We start from the raw sequence: 21,436 nt of genomic DNA on the forward strand, positions 1-21,436 counted from the left end.
AGAAGGTGTTGTTTTGAGACTGTGAGGCCATTTGGCCAGTTCATTATGATGTCAAGAAGCGACATTCAACTACGCATCAAAAAGCAAAACCAGCCCCAACATCTTAATATTGAACACTACATTAACTGTTTCTACTGAAGTATTTGTACCAAAATCATCAAAACCAAACATCAGACAGAGGGCACTGCTTGTGCTTTTTGAAATCCAAGTAGAAGCAACTGTGACACAATATCAAGAGTTTATTCATTCTTAAGTAAGCAGCACTGTATGTGCACACAGTAAAAATCTTTCAAGTCTCAATTTCAAATCAAGACTAAACATTTATATATCAAGATGCATCGAGAATCATTCAAATGTTTATATTTTAAATACACTATGATTTAACCTAAAGCATTAAACTTTAGCAACACGGGCTTACTATTGCTTGGAAATGTGAGGGAGCATACTGGGACAGTGGTAGCCTAGTGGGTAGAGCGTTGGGCTATCAGTCGAGAGTTTGTTGGTTCAAATTCGATTGTTACGTGCCAGAGAGGCACACGTTTTTTTGTTCTTTCTCTGTTTAATTAGTTTTGACCTGTGAACCTGACTACCAATAGCTTCAGAAGCCTGATGTCCTGGTTTACCAATCATATCTGCTCTCTACCTGAAGCAGGTGGGACTTTTGGTGGGAGGTGTTGCTGTTAGCTAAAGTTTTGATGTCAGTTACAATCTGCTAGCTAGTTTGTAATGGATGCTGTTACCTCCCTTTTGTAATGTCTCTGTACACTCCTCTCTTGTTAGCTTATAAAGCAGTGTGGACAGTGTGGACACATAACACCTTAGAAGAATACCTGTGTATAGACACACTTGGTCAGGGGCAGATGCCACCCACTGTATTTTTTGTGTGTTTTGTTAGGTAAGTTGTGTGGTTGGTATGTAAGTGATTTTAATTATTTATTTCATTTGGCACTGTCCATAGTCCACCTGTTTGCTCTTGTCTAATAAACAAGTTAAAAGAGGTATTTGTGTTTGGTTCATTCCTTTCCATTGAGCACTACACACTTAATCTTACCCCCTTGTGTACCCTAGACAATAACTCTACAAGGGGAATGTAACACTGACACTGTTGGATCTTTGAGCAAGGCCTTTAACCCTGTCTGCTCCAGGGGTGCCATATAATGGCTGACCCTGCACTCTGACCCCAGCTTCCAACTGAGCTGGGGTACACAGAAGAATAATTCTGTTGTACTGCACTCATGTATATGTATATATGAAAAATAAAGTCCTTCTTCTTCTACTTCTTTAAAATGTAGAATTTGAATTTGCATCAGAAGTTTGCAATGCAAACCAGCTGAATACATAAATATACATATGAACATATTACTGTGGATTTACCGGGGCTATTCGTACAAGACAAATACACTTTATAATAATCATTTATACCCCCATAGTACAGAGAAATACAGAGAAATATTTTATACAAGAGCTTAAAAGCATTTCAATTATTTTTTGCACCCATATTCAGACAAAAGACCCTCTGCTAGATATTCGTCTCATTCTTTGTGTTGCCAAACTAATTTAATGTTGACTGCTGTAGTTTTCTGTATTGCTTTATATTCTGTCCTGTGTGGGTTTGAAGAAAGCTGCAGAGATGTGGAGTCAGAATGAACAATAATCTGCTCTGTGGTGTAGCTGATCATGTTTTACTGCACTCTGTGACTGCTGGAAAATTGTGAACAGAATAAGTTCACAAAAAAAGAAATCAAAAATAAAGCCAGATAGCTGGTGGTTTCCACGTAATACACTTTCTTACAACTCTAGACACAAGATGAACACGCAAAGAGAGAAAAAACAACAACATATTTTCTCCTCTCCCTCGTCTGATGAATGTGCACAGGTTATGTGAAGATGAAACTGTGTGCAAACCATTTGCAGAGAAGCAAACCAAAAGAAAAGCTAGAGGAAATAAACAGAGCTGTTACTTACGAATTAGAGGCACACTGGCATTAGCCGTTCCCAGCATGTTGGTCGCCATGCAGGTGTAGTTACCATAGCGATCCTCGGTCATGTTACTCACTGTGAGGATTGACCTGGAGCTCAGGTTCTTGATGTCGATGCCCGCTTGTCCTTTGCTAAGCCTGGAAATACACCAAACAATAACAAAGTATTATTCACTCATCTTACGTAACCACTTATTGATTAATTGATTGATTGATTAGTTTATTGATCCCCAAAGGAAATCAATAATCAAACATCACAAGCCTCATACAAAACATGTCAATGTAGTGCAAAGGGAATAAAATAATATTGTAATGTAAATAGCGCCTGCAGCAGACAAATTTGGCCATCAAGTCTGCCGAGTGGGAAAAGACAGAACCGGAAAGAGGGCGGGGACTTCAACACTGTGCAAGGACTCTGGTTAGTAGCCCAAGGCGACTGTACAGGAAATGGGGGCGCCTGGAGATCAGGGTGTGGCCCTTCATGCAAATTCTGGCCTCACGTGTAAATTCACCGGAGTGGGCAAATTAGAAGGGGTCGGTGACTGAATATATACACTGATCAGCCATAACATTAAAACCACCTCCTTATTTCTACACTCACTGACCATTTTATCAGCTCCACTTACCATATAGAAGCACTTTGTAGTTCTACAATTACTGACTGTAGTCCATCTGTTTCTCTGCATGCTTTGTTAGCTCCCTTTCATGCTGTTCTTCAATGGTCAGGACCCCCACAGGACCTCTACAGAGCAGGTATTATTTGGGTGGTGGATGATTCTCAGCACTGCAGTGACACTGACATGGTGGTGATGTGTTAGTGTGTGTTGTGCTGGTATGAGTGGATCAGACACAGCAGTGCTGATGGAATTTTTAAATAGCGTGCCCACTCACTGTCCACTCTATTAGACACTCCTACCTGGTTGGTCCACCTTGTAGATGATCGCTCATCTATTGCTGCTGTTTGAGTTGGTCATCTTTGAGATCTTCATAAGTTGTCACAGGATGCTGCCAATGGGGCACTGTTGGCTGGATATTTTTACATTGCTGTGTCTTATCCACTCATACCAGCACAACACACACTAACACACCACCACTATGTCATTGTCACTGCAGTGCTGAGAATGATCCACCACCCAAATAATACCTGCTCTGTAGTGGTCCTGTGGGGTTCCTGACCATTGAAGAACAGAATGAAAGGGGGCTAATAAAGCATGCAGAGTAACAGATGGACTACATTCAGTAATTGTAGAACTACAAAGTGCTTCTATATGGTAAGTGGAGCTGATAAAATAGACAGTGAGTGTAGAAACAAGGAGGTGGTTTTAATGTTATGGTTGATCAGTGTATATATATAATTTAAGTATATAAATAACATAATACAAACAAAATACTAAGGAGTAAGCCTAAAGGGTGCAGTTTATAAGCATTATGGTGTGCAATTGTGCACTGTGCATATCAAATAGTCCCAGTTGCAAGATATTGTCTTTCATAGGTACTATAGGCTCTGTGTCTTCTTCTTATTTCGGTGAAGGCCAGCGTTGTTAGCACTTTTTTACTGGCATGGTTCTGATTTTTCCAAGCACAAAATCACATGTTCTCAGCCAGAATAATTGGTGCCACTCTGGCCCTATAATCTTTCTGATCTGGAACCAACAAACCTGTAACACAAGCACCTGAATGCTGGGGAAATCACAGTGTCACCATGGTAACGTTGTTTACCCGCCTTTAGGCCATTTACAACTATGAGCAATAGAACCGCAGCAAAAACAGCAGTTATAAACCATCAGTCGTCTCTGGAACAAACAACCCATTGCGATATGGTTCATAAGAAATACAAGATCAACTCCGAAAAAGTGCAGCCACATAACCTGACGTGTGTGACCACACGTAATACGCAGAAAATGCTTGAGAACATAAATAGAAATCACATTGAGTGCCCATTGAGGTCACATAATCTGACGGTCACAGATGTCGGTGCAACACGCTGCGTAATAACTGTGCACAATCATAATAGATAAAGCAAATAAAGCACTTGCCTTTCATCTTGAACCTATTTTTTGTCTATGACAATCCTTTTATGATGCTGAGAACAGTTGATTCTGGACAGTTAGACATGCCCTCAAAGAAAGAAGCAAAACTTGCAAAACTTGTGTTCTGACTTGTGTTTTCAGATGATCGAACACCCACATCTACATACACCGATCAGCCATAACATTAAAACCACCTCCTTGTTTCTACACTCACTGACCATTTTATCAGCTCCAGTGACCATATAGAAGCACTTTATAGTTCTACAATTACTGAATGTAGTCCATCTGTTTCTCTGCATGCTTTGTTAGCCCCCTTTCATGCTGTTCTTCAATGGTCAGGACTCTCCCAGGACCACCACAGAGCAGGTATTAATTAGGTGGTGGATCATTCTCAGCACTGCAGTGACACTGACTGAGAATAGTCCACCAAAAATATATCCAGTCAACAGCGCCCCGTGGGCAGCGTCCTGTGACCACTGATAAAGGTCTAGAAGATGACCAACTCAAACAGCAGCAATAGATGAGCGATCGTCTCTGACTTTACATCTACAAGGTGGACCAACTAGGTAGGAGTGTCTAATAGAGTGGACAGTGAGTGGACATGGTATTTAAAAACTCCAGCAGCACTGCTGTGTCTGATCCACTAATACCAGCACAACACACACTAACACACCACCACTATGTCAGTGTCACTGCTGTGCTGAGAATGATCCACCACCCAAATAATACCTGCTCTGTGGTGGTCCTGTGGGGGTCCTGACTATTGAAGAACAGGGTGAAAGCAGGTTAAAAATATATGTAGAAAAACAGATGGACTACAGTCAGTAATTGTAGAACTACAAAGTGCTTCTATATGATAAGTGGAGCTGATAAAATGGACAGTGAGTGTAGAAACAAGGAGGTGGTTTTAATGTTATGGCTGATCGGTGTATATAATTGTTCATTCTTAAACTAGTGTAAACGCGGTTCAGTTATTAACAGGTTCACTAGTTTGCAGGAACTGGCAATAGCTCCGGTACTAGCACCAGCACTTTGTTGGTGGAAAGGAGATATGTAAGATCAAGTCCCTTAGGGCATTGAAAACACTATCATCAAGATTTAATATATCTCTGATCTTAATATCCTCAGTTGTTATTTAACACACACACACACACACACACACACACACACACACCTGTATTATACTCACTGACTCCTGGCCACAAATGGCTGTGGTATGTTACAGACTTAAAGCAGCAACAGGATAAAACCGAACCTTTTTTTTTAATATATCAAAAGCAACATTCCTTGCCGTTGATAATAATAACATTGATTTTATATTACGTCATCTATAAATTCACATTGTATTTACATTTCCAGCATTTAGCAGCCGCTTTGATCCAAAGCTACTTGCATTACCGTGACAGTATATCGTCTAAGCAATTAAAGGTTAAAGGCATTGCTCAAGGGTCCAACAGTGGCAAACTGGCAGTGGTGGGGCTTGAACCAGTGACCTTTCGATTACTAATCAAGTACCTTAAACTCTAGGCTACAACTACCACTCTTTAATTATGTGTAAACGGGCGGCACTGTTGCCTCACAGCAAGAAAGTCCTGGGTTCAATCACCAGTTGGAGCAATCCGGGTCCTTTCTGTGTGGAGTTTGCCTGTTCTCCCCGTGTCTGCGTGGGCTTCCTCCCACAGTCCATAGACATGCAAGTGAAGTGAACTGGGTATACAAAATTGTCCATGACTGTGATTGTCCAAGACTTGAATGTATGAAGCTTGTGTTACCAGTAATTACCTGTTCTGTCATGAATGTAACCAAAGTGTGTAAAACATGACGTTAAAATCCTAATAATTAAATAAATATAAATAAAGTAAGTGTAAACATTATACAAGATATTACAATAATGTTGTAGCCAGTATGTGGTTTAGAAGAACACAATTTGAGTTCCTGCATTTAGAGGTACGAATTGTAATTTTCTTATATTTTAAGGCTGCCTGACCTAGTTAGCTCTAAACAACGATCAATTATTCTTATTGTTCCAGGTTCAAATATTCTTACTTTAGGCCAATGAACTTACTTATTGATCCCTATGAGGAAACCAGGCAGCAGCGGATGAAGCATTATATTATAACAGTATTTCCTTCATGCTTTTTTTCCTTATTTCATCTCAGAGAACCTTCTGGGGCAGTTTAATCAATGAATCAATCGAGTGGTTAGATATTGAGTCGTTGATTAGTGTACTACAAGGCCTCACATCCTCCAGAGAACTGCTCAGACGTACAATTATGCACAAAAAATGGGCACATACGCACTGATAGTTCTGCATTTATACACCGATCAGCCATAACATTAAAACCACCTCCTTGTTTCTACACTCACTGTCCATTTTATCAGCTCAACTTACCATATAGAAGCACTTTGTATTTCTACAATTACTGACTGTAGTCCATCTGTTACTCTGCATGCTTTGATAGCCCCCTTTCATGCTGTTCTTCAATGGTCAGGACCCCCACAGAACCACCACAGAGCAGGTATTATTTGGGTGCTGGATCATTCTCAGCACTGCAGTGACACTGACATGGTGGTGGTGTGTTTGTGTGTGTTGTGCTGGTATGAGTGGATCAGACACAGCAGCGCTGATGGAGTTTTTAAACACCTCACTGTCACTCCTGGACTGAGAATAGTCCACCATTCAAAAACATCCAGCCAACAGCGCCCCGTGGGCAGTGTCCTCTGACCACTGATGACGGTCTAGAAGATGACCAACTCAAACAGCAGCAATAGATGAGCGATCGTCTCTGACTTTACATTTACAAGGTGAACCAACTAGGTAGCAGTGTCTAATAGAGTGGACAGTGAGTGGACACGGTGTTAAAAAACTCCAGCAGCGCTGCTGTGTCTGATCCACTCATACCAGCACAACACACACTAACACACCACCACCATGTCAGTGTCAGTGCAGTGCTGGGAATGATCCACCACCTAAATAATACCTGCTCTGTGCTGGTCCTGTGGGGGTCCTGACCATTGAAGAACAGGGTGAAAGCAGGCTAATAAAGTATGCAGAGAAACAGATGGATTACAGTCAGTAATTGCAGAACTACAAAGTGCTTCTACATGGTAAGTGGAGCTGATAAAATGGACAGTGAATGTAGATCAGTGTAAAAGACCACATGATTTCCAAGACACACTTCCAATTATTTGAGCCCCCAACCACACAGACGAGACTGCAGTCACTGAACTACTCCACATAGTAAAAACGCCCTGAGTAAATCGATACATTACATCAATACAGTACAACCCCTCCCTAAAACCAGCCGGCTCCATTTCCCACAGACTCGTCCCCAAGTGATGCAGCTCGGAGCCGAGGGTTGTATATACAAGTTGCCAAGTTCAAAAGAAACAATATGTCAGTGAATATCCAGGGAAACTTATTTATATACAGACTGTGCATAAACACATTTTCTGGCTGGCCTATTCACATTATGGAAATGACTGGTGTGGATTTCACACCTCAAAGGTTGTGGGGTTTTTCGTATTTGGATTTCTAGGGGCATACATATCTGTAAAGGTCATACTCTTTAAAACAAGCACCTTCCTTTGAGCTTAGAAAATGCTGGTGGTAAAAATATAAACCAGTATAGCTCACATTTCAAAGATTCCAGTAAACACACAGTACAACTGGATTATTGCACTGGTAGAACTATGCAACAAATAGTCAAGCAAAGCTGAGAATGTACCATGGTAATTTTAATAATATTTCTATTTCTATTAATCTTATATTCTGGTTTTCAAAACACAATAAACAAAGTCGTGTGCTTTACTATATGTACATTGATCAGCCATAACATTAAAACCACCTCCTTGTTTTTACACTCACTGTCCATTTTATCAGCTCCACTTACTATATAGGAGCACTTTGTAGTTCTTCAATTACTGACTGTAGTCCATCTGTTTTTTCTACATACCTTTTTAGCCTGCTTTCACTTTGTTCTTCAATGGTCAGGACCCCAACAGGACCACCACAGAAGAGGTATTATTTAGGTGGTGGATCATTCTCAGCACAGCAGTGACATGGTGGTGGTGTGTTAGTGTGTGTTGTGCTGGTATGAGTGGATCAGACACAGCAGCGCTGCTGGAGTTTTCTAAATACCGTGTCCACTCACTGTCCACTCTATTAGACACTCCTACATAGTTGGTCCACCTTGTAGATGTAAAGTCAGAGACGATCGCTCATCTATTGCTGCTGTTTGAGTTGGTCATCTTCTAGGCCGTCATCAGTGGTCATAGGATGCTGCCAACGGGGTGCAGTTGGCTGGATGTTTTTGGTTGGTGGACTATTCTCAGTCCAGCAGTGACAGTGAGGTGTTTAAAAACTCCATCAGCGTTGTTGTGTCTGATCCACTCATACCAGCACAACACACACAAACACACCACCACCATGTCAGTGTCACTGCAGTGCTGAGAATGATCCACCACCCAAATAATACCTACTTTGTAGAGAAACAGATGGACTACAGTCAGTAATTGTAGAACTACAAAGTGCTTCTATGATAAGTGGAGCTGATAAAATGGACAGTAAGTGTAGAAACAAAGAGGTGGTTTTAATGTTATGGCTGATCAGTGTAAATTTTTGCTCATCTTAAGTGGAAATTAATCAGCCATTAACGACTTCCTGTTCTTCTGGGGTGGAAATATGAGATGATGTCAAATTTCATTCATTAACACTGAGAGAATTAGAAGTAATACAAACGAAATGAGACAAAAGTGCGCTGACCTTAATAAATCAATACTTTATAAATTGTGTTTAGTGGGGTTACAGTCAAGCCCCTGGAGCTAATTCATCAAATCATGTCTTAATGGACTTTGCTTTGTGTCACACTAGAACAGGAAATGGCTTTTATCAAACTGCTGCCACAAAAGTCAAAGACTTTGTGTAAATTGTGTAAATGGTTTTATACACGTGAGCAACTGGTGTAGTCAAACACCTAAACTTAACAATTAAAAAGAACTGTCCAGATACTTTTGTTTCTCCCTTTAAGCGTGTCCAATTGCCCGATTGCATCATGCTTCCTGTCCACCTGATCTCCGCTCTGATTGAGGAGAACAAAGCTAACCCACGCCCCCTCCGACACGTAGGCAGCAGCCGTATGCATCTTGTCACCTACACTTTGACGAGTGCAATGCGGACCAGCACTGTGTACGGAGAGACACACCCTGACAGCATTCTTTTCCCATCTCTGTGCAGGCGGCATCAATCAGCCAGCAGAGGTCATAATTGCATTAGTTATGAGAGAGTCCCTATCCGGCTTAATCCCACCCATATCTGAACAACAGGCCAATCGTTGTTCATGTGGTTGTTTAGCCCAGCCGGCAGGCAGAGCTGAGACTTGATGAGATGTATTTGAAATCCCAGCTCTGGTGTTCCAGCGTGTGTTTTTACCGCTACGCAACCTGAGCGGCCACGTGTCCAGATACTTTTGGACATTTTTTAGTCTGTGAATAAATGATATAAGAAGTGTACTGTGGCTTTTCTAAAACTCTGCAAGGTCAAAAACATACAGACAGAAATACTGTAGTGAATATAAAGTTCCACAAAGGGCTGATTTGACTGAACCTTATTAAAAGTCCACGACACAGTGGTCTCTAACAAAGTTTGTAGGGAAAAAATAAACAAACTGTCACGCTTTTGCTGAGAGGAAATTTATCTGGATGCTTGGATGTAATCCAAGAACCACCAAAAACAGGTCAGCCATGAATTAGAAGCTGCTGGAAGACAGCTACTCCAGTTCATTATCAAACTTTCTATTGCCATGGGCTTAGAAGCTGCTGTGCAGGAAGAAAACAATGCTCATCCAAACCCTGCGCCCCCCACGGAATTAGCTACATTTCTATTTGTGTGTAGCAGCTTGCAATTTAAAGCTTGCTTAATTGTGGCCAATCAATGACAAGGATATAAAGGCCGTGGCACAGAATTAAACTCCATTATGGAAGCAGCTACACCATTAAAGTAATAATTTAAGCTGCTGTTGTTGATTTTTTATTTTAATCCCAAAGTGAACGTAAAAAAGTCCTTCATAAAACTTTATGTTCCAATTATATATTCACAAAAAGAGTGGCGTTTGTGTGGCACAGTGGTAAAGTACACTAGCCCTCTCCAGTTGAGATTAGAAGATCTGAGGTTTAAATCTCAGCGGTGCTATCGGCCCGTCGGGTATTTGCACAGACATGATTGCCTAATGCCTGAGAGGGTGCGGCTGAAACACCCTAGTCATAAAAAGATGCACTTGTCAGTGCGCTCTCAGTGTGCACTGAGAGCCTAGTTAAAAATAGGAGGGATACATCAGCAAGGGCATCCTGTGTAAAAACTGTGCAAGTCTGGTATGCCTTCTGGTGACCCCTATATATAGGAGCAGCCAAAATAAAAAATAAAAATAAATTAAAAAAACAAAACAATGAAATAAAAATAAGTAAACCAAATAAATAAATAAATGAATCAATAAATAGTAAAGTTAGTGCACACTCAGTGCTGGTCCCAAGCCTGGATAAAAATAGGAGGGTTGCATCAGCAAGGGCATCCTGTGTAAAAACTATAAAAAGTTTCCTAAATAAATGAATAAATGAATAAATGAATAAATAAATAAATAAATGAATAAATGAATAAATAAATAAATAAATAAATAAATAAATAAATAAATAAATAAATAAATAAATAAATAAATAAATAAATAAATAAATAAATAAAGCAAGCAAGCAAGCTTAGTAATAAAGAGGTGCACTTGTCAGTGCATTCTCAGTGCCTGTTCTAAGCCTGGATAAAAATAGGAGGGTTGCATGCATACATAAATAAATAAATGAATGAATGAATGAAAAAATAAATAAACAAATAAAAAGTCACAAAAAAGAGCAGATTAAAAAAAAATTAATTACAATTCCAAAACAGTCATAATTTACCTTTAAAAGTAACTAACATTTATGAGCGCACTGCAAATGAACTGCAGTGCTTTACAAACAGTGCAGTGCTACGAGTCGCCAAATGCCACAGACGCGATGAGAGCTGTAGACAGCCGACTTGTCATCGGTGCTGTACATGCCCTGCATGTCTGACAAGCTGAAGTGAAATGTGAGGAGAGTGGAGTTCCCTCGCCCTCGCAGGGCAGCGCCTCCCTCAACACATCTGAATTGATGGACTATCCGTGTTTCTCTCGGAGCCGAGGGGAAGCATCTGGCCTTATGTCCGGTAAATCTCAAAACAGCTGTTGTTTGCCATCCTGCTGAGATTCGCTCGATCTTAGCAAAAGGTTTTACAGGGAAAATCACTTCGATCAGGCAGGAATGTTAGTGGTTCTTAACACAGTGGAGATGAAAACACAGACCCAGTGGAATTCACAATACACACTCAAAACTGCTGTGTGTAATTACGGCTCTGCTTTTCTAATTCTACTGCCTGCTTATCAGAAAAATGCTTTAATTTAGGCAAATTTAGATCAAATCTTACATTTTGCATTTTAAAAATGATAGTTTGATTTGTTTAATATTTGATATATACTTCATTAAACCCCAGGACTTTCAGGTGGCACAACCACTAATTAATAATAATAATAAAAAAATTTATTAAAATAATAATAATAATAATAATAATGATTGATGATGATGATGATAATAATAATAATAAGTAATGATGATAATAATGATAATAATAATAATAATAATAATAATAAGTAATGATGATAGTAATAATACTAATAATTATTATTATGATGATAGTAATAACAATAATAATGATGATGATGATAATAATAATAATGATGATGATGATAGTAATAATAATAATAATAATAATAATAATAATAAATAATGATGATTTATAATAATAATAATAATAATAATAATAATAAATAATGATGATTGATAATAATAATAATAATAATAATAATAATGATCGATGATAGTAATAATAATAATAATAATAATATTAATAATAATAATAATGTTGATGATGATAGTAATACTACCACTACTACTACTAATAATAATAATAATATTAATAAATAATAATAATAATAAAAAAAAAAAAATCCATAATACTGATCATAAACTAGTAAACAATCTTACATAATCTTCTGTGAAACAAGTTTACAGAAGATTCTATTGTTTTATAAACATGATTAATGTTAAATGTTAAAGCACACACACCTTTAATTATTCTGAGATAAGACCTGGATTACTAAAAACAGTTTTAAACATCTTTGCTACTGACCTTGTCACTGCACCACAAAGTTCTGCTTTTCTTAAGGGTAAAATATGTTTAGTTATAATGCTATAAATTTGGTCCAAGAAAACTTTGGAAAGCCCAAAGCTATTGACGTGAAGCTGATAGTTGTTTATAAAACAGGAGGAGTTACAGGTGAAAGCTTTTTGTGAGGCATTTTAAGTGGATGCTCAAAAAACTGCATATTGATCATTACTGTCTAGGCTTGGTGAGGCTGAGTGCAAATTGCCACTTTGCTCAACGCTTGGCTTGAGCGGTGGGGTGAAACGTCGTCAAAACACACTAGATTACAGGCAAATTAAAATAAAAACATAAAATAAACTCTGAAACCATCCACGTGTGTCTAAGTTTACAACAAAAATAGCTCTAGATTTGAGAGCCTAAAAAAATTGGTTTTATTAAACTTTTTTATTGTCTTACCAATCAAAATGTGAATTAACTTGTGTTATAAGCTTGGGGTGCTAAGAAACAGTGAGAATCAGCTTCTCCACCACGTTCCTACCATTTGAGTCTTTTACTAAATGTCTCATTGGAGGTGCTTTGAAAAGGTCAGCAGTAAAATTTTGCACCAACAAGGCAAACGTCTTCGATGCACGTCATACTTCATAGAAAACAATAGACCACTGAAGTCGTGTCCTCATTTTGTAGGCCACGCCATGTTGTTATGCCCATATTTGGTAACCCGGGTCTAAGAGAAATTTTGAATAGGAAAAATGAATGGAGATTTCGCAAATTGCCTCTCTTGCATCCTGTAGTCATAAAACATTTTCCAAAGCTGTTAGGTTTTGTTTTATGGAGATTCTTCTGTCTATTATCACTGGATCCTCTATGAAGTCGTTAAAGAGTCAAAATATGAATATTGCTACATGTAAGCTAATCTTACTGGGCACTGAATTGACGTCACTAAACTGGAAGCCTCTTAATTTTTCCTTTTTTGTTTCTTTTATAAGCCTCTTAAATAACCGCACGAAGCAGCGCGATTCACCAGGGTACCAGTGGAGTGATATTCACAAGTTTTAGTTGATATTTTTAGTAGCTAGCTACATTAAAGTAGAAAGCAAGGATGGTCGGGTGTTACGCCTTTGGTTGTACTCAACAAAAACGGGCCGCTCGTTCCGTCGATTTGATTGGTGTAGTTCAGTGACGTCTAATTAATGTGCAGTGGCATTAGCTTTTGTGTAGCATTATTAGTATTCCGACCCTTTAAAAACCTCGTAATTCAGAGGATCCAGTGATGTACAGGAGAAAAATGTACACAGGATAAAACGTATAGGGTTCTGAACATGTTTATTTAGCACAGGATGCGTTAGAGTCGATTTTTTGAAAACCCCATTCATTTTTCCCATAGGAAATCTGACTTAGACCCCGGTCTCCAAATTTGGGCATAACGAGGACTACAGAATGACGCACGACTTCAGTGGTCTATGGCACAGCCAGCTCAAAAGCTGTTCTGCCATGAATCATGAATCATGCCATGAATGTACTCTGTTGTTTTGGTGCATTAACCCACGTTCATTGCTTAGCAAGGTTTCAGCTTTAATTTTGCTGGTTTAAGAGGCAATTTGTCTTAATTATTTGTCCCTAATCCTGCATCGTTCTGTACTAATTAGTATTTACTTTGTGCTGTTACTATGTAACTGTGACGTTTTTGGTTTGAGATGCAGTTTTAAGGTTGTAGAGAAGCTTTCAGGCACAGTAGTGGTAAAGCTTAGCTACATTTTTTGGTTTTACTTATTATTTAGAGCGGGAGAGGAAAAATACTAACCTGTAAGTTATACCTCTATTTTGAATGTTTTTTTCTACTGATGCTGACCTCCACTCCTGACTGAGGAGAGCCGTGACTAACACACGGCCCCTTCGACACGTGTGCAGTACCCGACTGCATCTATTCACCTGCACGAGGAGGATTCATTTGGGGCTCAGTCTCGCACAGGGAGAGTCTCAGTCTCGCACTAGGTTCATATGGGGCTTAGTCTCGCACAGGGAGAGTCTCAGTCTTGCACAGGGAGAATCTCAGTCTCGCACTGGGTTCATATGGGGCTCAGTCTTGCACAGGGAGAGTCTCAGTCTCGCACAGGGAGAATCTCAGTCTCGCACTTGGTTCATATGGGGCTCAGTCTTGCACAGGGAGAGTCTCAGTCTTGCACAGGGAGAGTCTCAGTCTCGCACAGGGAGAATCTCAGTCTTGCTCAGGGAGAGTCTCAGTCTCGCACTGGGTTCATATGGGGCTCAGTCTCGCACAGGGAGAGTCTTAGTCTCGTACTGGGTTCATATGGGACTCAGTCTCACACAGGTAGAGTCACAGATTTGCACAGGGAGAGTCTCAGTCTCGCACAGGAAGAGTCTCAGTCTCGCACAAAGAGATTCTCAGTCTTGCACAGGGAGAGTCTCAGTCTCACACAGGGAGAGTCTCAGTCTCGCACAGGAAGAGTCTCAGTCTCGCACAAAGAGATTCTCAGTCTTGCACAGGGAGAGTCTCAGTCAGACAGACAGACAGAGAAAAATAGACAGATGTGGGTGGACACGGTATTTTAAAACTGTGTCTGATCCACTCATACCAGCACAACACACACTAACACACCACCACCATGTCATTGTCACTGCAGTGCTGAGAATGATCCACCACCTAAATAATATCTGCTCTGTGGTGGTCCTGTGGGGGTCCTGACCATTGAAGAACAGGGTGAAAGGGGGCTAACAAAGCATGCAGAGAAACAGATGGACTTCAGTCAGTAATTGTAGAACTCTAAAGAGCTTCTATATGATAAGTGGAGCTGATAAAATGGACAGGAGGTGGTTTTAATGTTATGGCTGATCGGTGTATGCCCTTTTAAACACATTGTAATATGCTGTGTGTAGATTCTTTTTGGAAGACGTAGATCCAGAGACGTTAACCCCGCCGTATACTTTCTACAATATTATTAAAGACAAAGCGGGTGGGTTAAAAAAGGAAAGTCTTAAATTAGGTAATCTACAGAAGTAAAGCCAATACGACTCCTTAGCAATTTGAATAAATTGAGTGAAGCCTATAATTACAATTAGCACACTGTGAACTGCTGATTCAGAACCTACTCAGAAGGAGTGGGTAAATGATGGGTAATGGGGTAATTTGGTATTTAAATTCAAGAACCAACACTTGAGTCGACCGTGATTGATGCATAAACTGAGGATTCTCTTTACTGTCGGTGAGGTTATGCAAACATTTCATTAAAATGCAGGGTTAGAACTTATAGATGACTCACTGGCACCGTAAGAAATGTCGGACTGTGGAATTTTAGCTCGGTAATAAATGCCATAAGCTAGAAATAGTCATGCTGAATTTTAAATAGACAGAGGCTCCTGAGACTGACACTATGAATACCAGTAATGAATATTCAACCAAAAAATCCAGTGGAGGAAGAGCACAAATCCCATGTTTCCTCAAAGCTCTAAAGCATGAAATTCTCTTATCTGGGGGTCTCCTTTCGCTTAGTCATATCATATAAATATTTACTGAATTTTTTATGTTGCCTCCGAGCCTGTATTTTTACAGCCACTCTTTAGGGAAGCTGACATTAATCTTTATTGTTGCACGCTGTGAATCAAGGACGAACAGACTTCTAATGCATGACAGAGTTTGTGTAAATATATCAACAGAGGACAAACAGGAGATAAAAACGCGGTCTTTTTAATGTTTTTTTAATGCTCCTACCTTTTCTCTCCCTTATACCACTCGAAAGATGGAGTGGGGACAGCAGCAGCTTCACACCTTAGCAGTGCTGTGTTACCAGGCCGAACCCCATGAGTCTTCATCTCGTGGATCAGTGGTGGAACTGAGGGAGAAAAAAAAAAGCAAACTTACAAAAAAGTATGTGGTCACAAGCATTCTATCCATATGTGCTTGTTGAACCATTTCACTTTTTCTTTCACATTCGCTTCTGTTAAAGCACAAGATATGCTATGTGATAAGGCCCGCTCACAGTCAGTGTTCTAATACATCAGTTTTACATTTGGTTACACAATGGCTCTGCGGATCAAACAGATTCTTTTGAACTAAATGTGGCATCGAATTATGTTGTCAGGGCATAATCATGCTAAAAAAGGAGGAACTGTCTCAAAACAAAGCTCCACACACATCCTTTTGGCAGAACAGTTAAGCCCAGACCAAATCATTTTATCCAAAGCGACTTACAGTACTGTGACAGTATATTAGTTAGTTTGTTTGTTTGTTTATTAGGATTTTAACGTTATGTTTTACACTTTTGGTTACATTCATGACAGGAACGGTAGTTACTCGTTACACAAGATTCATCAGTTCACAAGGTTATATCGAACAAAGTCATGGACAATTTAGTGTCTCCAATTCATCTCACTTGCACGTCTTTGGACTGTGGAAGGAAACTGGAGTACCCGGAGGAAACCCACGCGGACACGGGGAGAACATGCAAACTCTACACAGAAAGGACTCAGGCCGCCCCACCTGGGGATCAAACCCAGGACCTTCTTCCTGTGAGGCGACAGGGCTACTCACTTTGCTACCGTGCCGCCCACCAGTATATGCACGAGGCAAGTTCATTTGCGGATCAGCCTTGTGCATGGAGAGTCACACCCTGATCAGAATTATTCCCCAACTCTGCACAGGCGCCATCAATCAGCCAGCAGAGGTCGTAGCTGCACCAATTATGAGGAACCCTGGTCCGGCTCATCCTACCCTGAACAACAGCCAATCGTTGTTCAAGTGGCCGCCCAGCCCAGTCAAATGGAAGAGCTGAGATTCGAGGAAATGATTGAACGTTATTTTTGCTGTAAGTTCTAAAAAGAAAAGAACATTAACAGTGTAAAAACCTGTTGGAATGGTCAAGGTAAAACAAAACAAAAATTATGACTACAGTAAAAAACTCCAATTATCCCAGGGGTTGGAGAAACAAAACAAACTGCTTGGTGATAAAATGCCTAATGGAGGCTGAAAAGTAAAGGCGGATTGTACGAGTATTAAAGTTCCTTCACACTGTGAGAATCATTGTTTTCTAGAATGAGGGTGCCAGTTGTAAGTAAACACAATTTGAAACCAGCCTGCCTCAGTAGGGTCATATATACCCATAAACCCATTCAACAGTGTTCATTCTTTAACCAGCAGAAAGCAAACACCCCCAAGATGTTATTTTTATTGTACACCGATGAGGCATAACATTATGACCACCTCATTGTTTCTACTCACTGTCCATTTTATCAGCTCCAATTCCCATACAGAAGCACTTTGTACTTATACAATTACTGACTGTAGTCCATCTGTTTCTCGGCATGATTTGTTAGCCCCCTTTCATGGTGTTCTTCAATGGTCAGGACCACCACAGGACCACCACAGAGCAGGTATTATTTGGGTGGTGGATCATTCTCAGCTCTGCAGTGACACTGCCATGGTGGTGGTGTGTTAGTGTGTGTTGTGCTGGTATAAGTGGATAAAACACAGCAGTGCTGATGGAGTTTTTAAACACCTCACTGTCACTGCTGGACTGAGAATAGTCCACCAACCAAAAATATCCAGCCAACAGCGCCACGTGGGCAGCGTCCTGTGACAACTGATGAAGATCTAGTAAATGACCAACTCAAACAGCAGCAATAGATGAGTGATCGTCTCTGACTTTACATCTACAAGGTGGACCAACTAGGTAGGAGTGTCTAATAGAGTGGACAGTGAGTGGACACAGTATTTAAAAACTCCAGCAGCACTGCTGTGTCTGATCAACTCAAACCAGCACAACACACACTAACACACCACCACCATGTAAGTGTCACTGCAGTGCTGAGAATCATCCACCACCTAAATAGTACCTGCTCTGTAGTGGTCCTGTGGGGGTCCTGACTATTGAAGAACAGGGTGAAAGCAGGTTAAGAATGTATGTAGAGAAATAGATGGACTACAGTCAGTAATTGTAGAACTACAAAGTGCTTCTATATGGTAAGTGGAGCTGATAAAATGGACAGTGATTGTAGAAACAAGGTGGTTCAGTTTTACCTGTTCCCTTTCCAAATTGTCTTTAATTTCTCAAGGTAATTGTCCTCTTGAAGGACTTAAAAATTCAAAATTGTAATAGGATTCAAGTCTATAATCCTATTAAATAAGTTTGAAAACAAATTTGGCTTCAATTTATATTAATAAGTACAAAAATGTGTAAATATAAAATTGACACTTGAACTATACGTATATTTATTTATTTATTTATCAGGATTTTAATGCCATGTTTTACACTTTGGTTATATTTATGACAGAAACAGTAGTTACTTATTACACAAGGTTCATCAGTTCAAGTTTTTAATGTCAAACACGGTCATGGTCAATTTTGTATCTCCAATTCACCTCACTTGCACGTCTTTGGACTGTGGGAGGTAACCGGAGCTCCCGGAGGAAACCCACACAGACACAAGAAAAACATGCAAACTCCACACAGAAAGGACCCGGACTGCTCCACATGGGAATCAAACCCAGGACCTTCTTGCTGTGAGGCGACAGTGCTACCCACTGAGCCACCGTGCCGCCTGAACTAGGTGTATATTAAATACAACAAAAGTGTTTTAATACAGTTTATTACTTTACTGGCACTGAAACAGCAGAACTAGTAAATGACCAACCAAGCTTTTTGTGGGTAAATGACAATTTGTTTAAGCAGATTGGTCACCTCCCTTTCTAATGACTGATAAATCTTTCTGACAAGTTCCTCTCCTCCAGACCTGTCCATCTGTTTGCTGTTTATCAGTGCTAAACAGTTTGGGTGTGGGGTTAATGTGCACAGTCTTTCCAGTAAGAACTCCATATTTTAAAGAAAAAAAGATTAATGACTTGTTTCCTTTTATAAACACTCTGATACGCTGTGTGTAGATTGTATGTGGAAGACGTAGATCCAGTGATGTTTACCCCTGTTAACCCTTTTCCACCGACGTGGAACGGAGCCGGTTCCGGTTCGCAAACTTCATTTTGTACCGGTTCCACCCAAAAAAACTTGGCTTGTTGTACTAAAACAACGAACGATGAATTTTGGCAATACAGAGCGCTTATAACCAGTAATAACAGAGAGAAGTTTAGTGTTCCTGTGTAGTACATTTAGTACATTCACCCAAGTTACGCTTTATTTTTCAAGTTAAGCTGAACCCTGAGCTGCAGAAACACCACACATGAAGTTAATACAGCTAAACACAGATACACGTGAAGCTTTTAGACTGGATTTAATGGTTATTTCACATAAATAGATGTTCGTGTTGTGGAACTTTAGTGATGTTTTATCGCTCAAGCCGAGTGCTGAGCAAATCGGCTATTTGCACAGAGGGTTGCGGTGACAGAGAAGCACAAAACTCTTCTCACTTGAATGCACTAAAGAAAACAACAACTGCGACAAACACGTCTACGTCTTCTTATTACCAATAGCTGAGCGATGCTTTTTGCATAAAAACAAACATCTGTAACAACAGCACAAATGCTCTCAGGTAATCTACATGCTCCACCTCCTTGGGGACAGCACGGTGGCTAAGTGGTTGGCACTGTCGCCTCACAGCAAGAAGGTCCTGGGTTCGATCCCCAGGCGGGGCGGTCCGGGTCCTTTCTGTGTGGAGTTTGCATGTTCTCGCTGTGTCTGCATGGGTTTCCTCCAGGAGCTCAGGTTTCCTCCCACAGTCCAAAAACATGCAGTCAGGTTAATTGGAGACACTGAATTGGCCTATAGGTGAATGGGTGAATGGGTGTGTGTATGTGTGTCCGCCCTGCGATGGACTGGCGCCCCATCCAGGGTGTTACTGTGTGCCTTGCGCCCATTGAAAAGCTGGGATAGGCTCCAGCACCCCCCCCCCCCCCCCCCCACACACACACACACACACACCTGATTGGATAAACAGTTAAGTGAGTGAGTAAGTGAGTGAGTGAGAAAAGGAGAAAGCATTTAGAACAAACCCACATGGGTATGTGGTCAGTATAGCCAATTACACACAAACAGTAATCAAAGACAGGAACACTGGACTTTCACGGCACATATACCACCTGCTGTGCCACCATGCCACCCTTTAATTCTGTCAAACTAACCGCAAACTAGCTGCAAACTAGCTGCAAACTAGCTTTCTCTTTATTAAACCACCAAACCATCCGTGTCTTCATATGTACTATTTGGTTACATTTTACTTTAACTAGCATGCAAGCTAAAGGTACAATTTACACATAGTGGAGACGGACTTGTGACGCATTATGTTTTCAGGTAGATTGATTAAGATTTGAAAGGCAGGTAGTTCTGCATGTTATTATTTCACCTCCCCAAACCAGGTGTAAACAAGTGTAATCATGGTAATGGTTGATGGTTGATTTTTTTGGTATTAAATTATGTTTAGAACAACACATGTACAGTACATTAGATTATCTATATATTAACATTTGAACAAACAGCCATGCAACATGATTTAAGCTTCTACACATTTTGCTTAGTTCTTTTCATGTTTGGTTTTGTGTCCATTTCTTTTAAAAAAGATCTAGAAAACTAATTCGTCTGACCACAATACACAATTCACTGTGTGATGGTCCATCCTAGATGCCACAGAGCCCAGAAAACTCGATGCCATTTGTTGACAAACTGGAGATCCTCTGCCTATCTTTGCTTCTCAATATGTAATAGTTCATCACCAAAATCATTTGACAATAAAACAAATAGAGAAACTACAAACAAACCCTGATCAAAAAGAAAGAAAGAGAAAGAAAAACATACAAATATGATATGATTTTGCACTTAATTTTCCTCTTTTCAGGCTGTATGGTTCACCGTTTTCACCATTTCAAAGCAGCTTTCAGCTCTGTGCCTTAAGCTTTAGTAGGTGCTATGATGAGCTTTGTAGCTTTAGTCATTTGCATAATAAGCTACAGCTTTAGTAAACTGAACGCTAATCCAAATGAAATGTGATTGCCGGCTGCTCTGCTGGATTGAACAGATTTGCACTGCACCCAGCAACCTTTCATTCATCTGGCCCAGTTTGTCCTTGTTTACTCATAAATACCAGCTCTTGGTCCAAAACCCAAAGGCAGTTTTAATATTATATACCATAGACGATAATTGTCACATATCCAGCCCGTCTAGGCTCTTGGAGTATAAAAAGTGCCACGCCCCTCTCTCTCTCACTCTTTGTCTCGAGCCAACACCCCTTTTATGATTGGTCCCCTT

General features: G+C 40.1%; 1 protein-coding gene across 3 annotated transcripts in view; it reads right to left on the reverse strand.

Moving 5' to 3' along the window:
- The window catches only part of negr1 (neuronal growth regulator 1), a 329,263-nt gene that overhangs the window by 105,248 nt on the left and 202,579 nt on the right, over positions 1-21,436 (reverse strand). For 2 of the 3 annotated variants that reach the window (XM_062997981.1, XM_062997982.1), the window contains exons 5-6: positions 15,961-16,081; positions 1,966-2,117 (exon numbers count right to left, since the gene is read on the reverse strand). In XM_062997981.1, coding sequence (XP_062854051.1) covers positions 1,966-2,117; positions 15,961-16,081 — 273 coding nt within the window. Of the gene's footprint in view, positions 1-1,428; positions 1,699-1,965; positions 2,118-15,960; positions 16,082-21,436 lie in introns of those variants that run through there. The other variant, XM_062997983.1, reaches the window with a different exon arrangement.

The sequence above is a fragment of the Trichomycterus rosablanca genome, chromosome 6 (assembly GCF_030014385.1).
Source record: "Trichomycterus rosablanca isolate fTriRos1 chromosome 6, fTriRos1.hap1, whole genome shotgun sequence".
Lineage (NCBI taxonomy): Eukaryota > Metazoa > Chordata > Actinopteri > Siluriformes > Trichomycteridae > Trichomycterus > Trichomycterus rosablanca.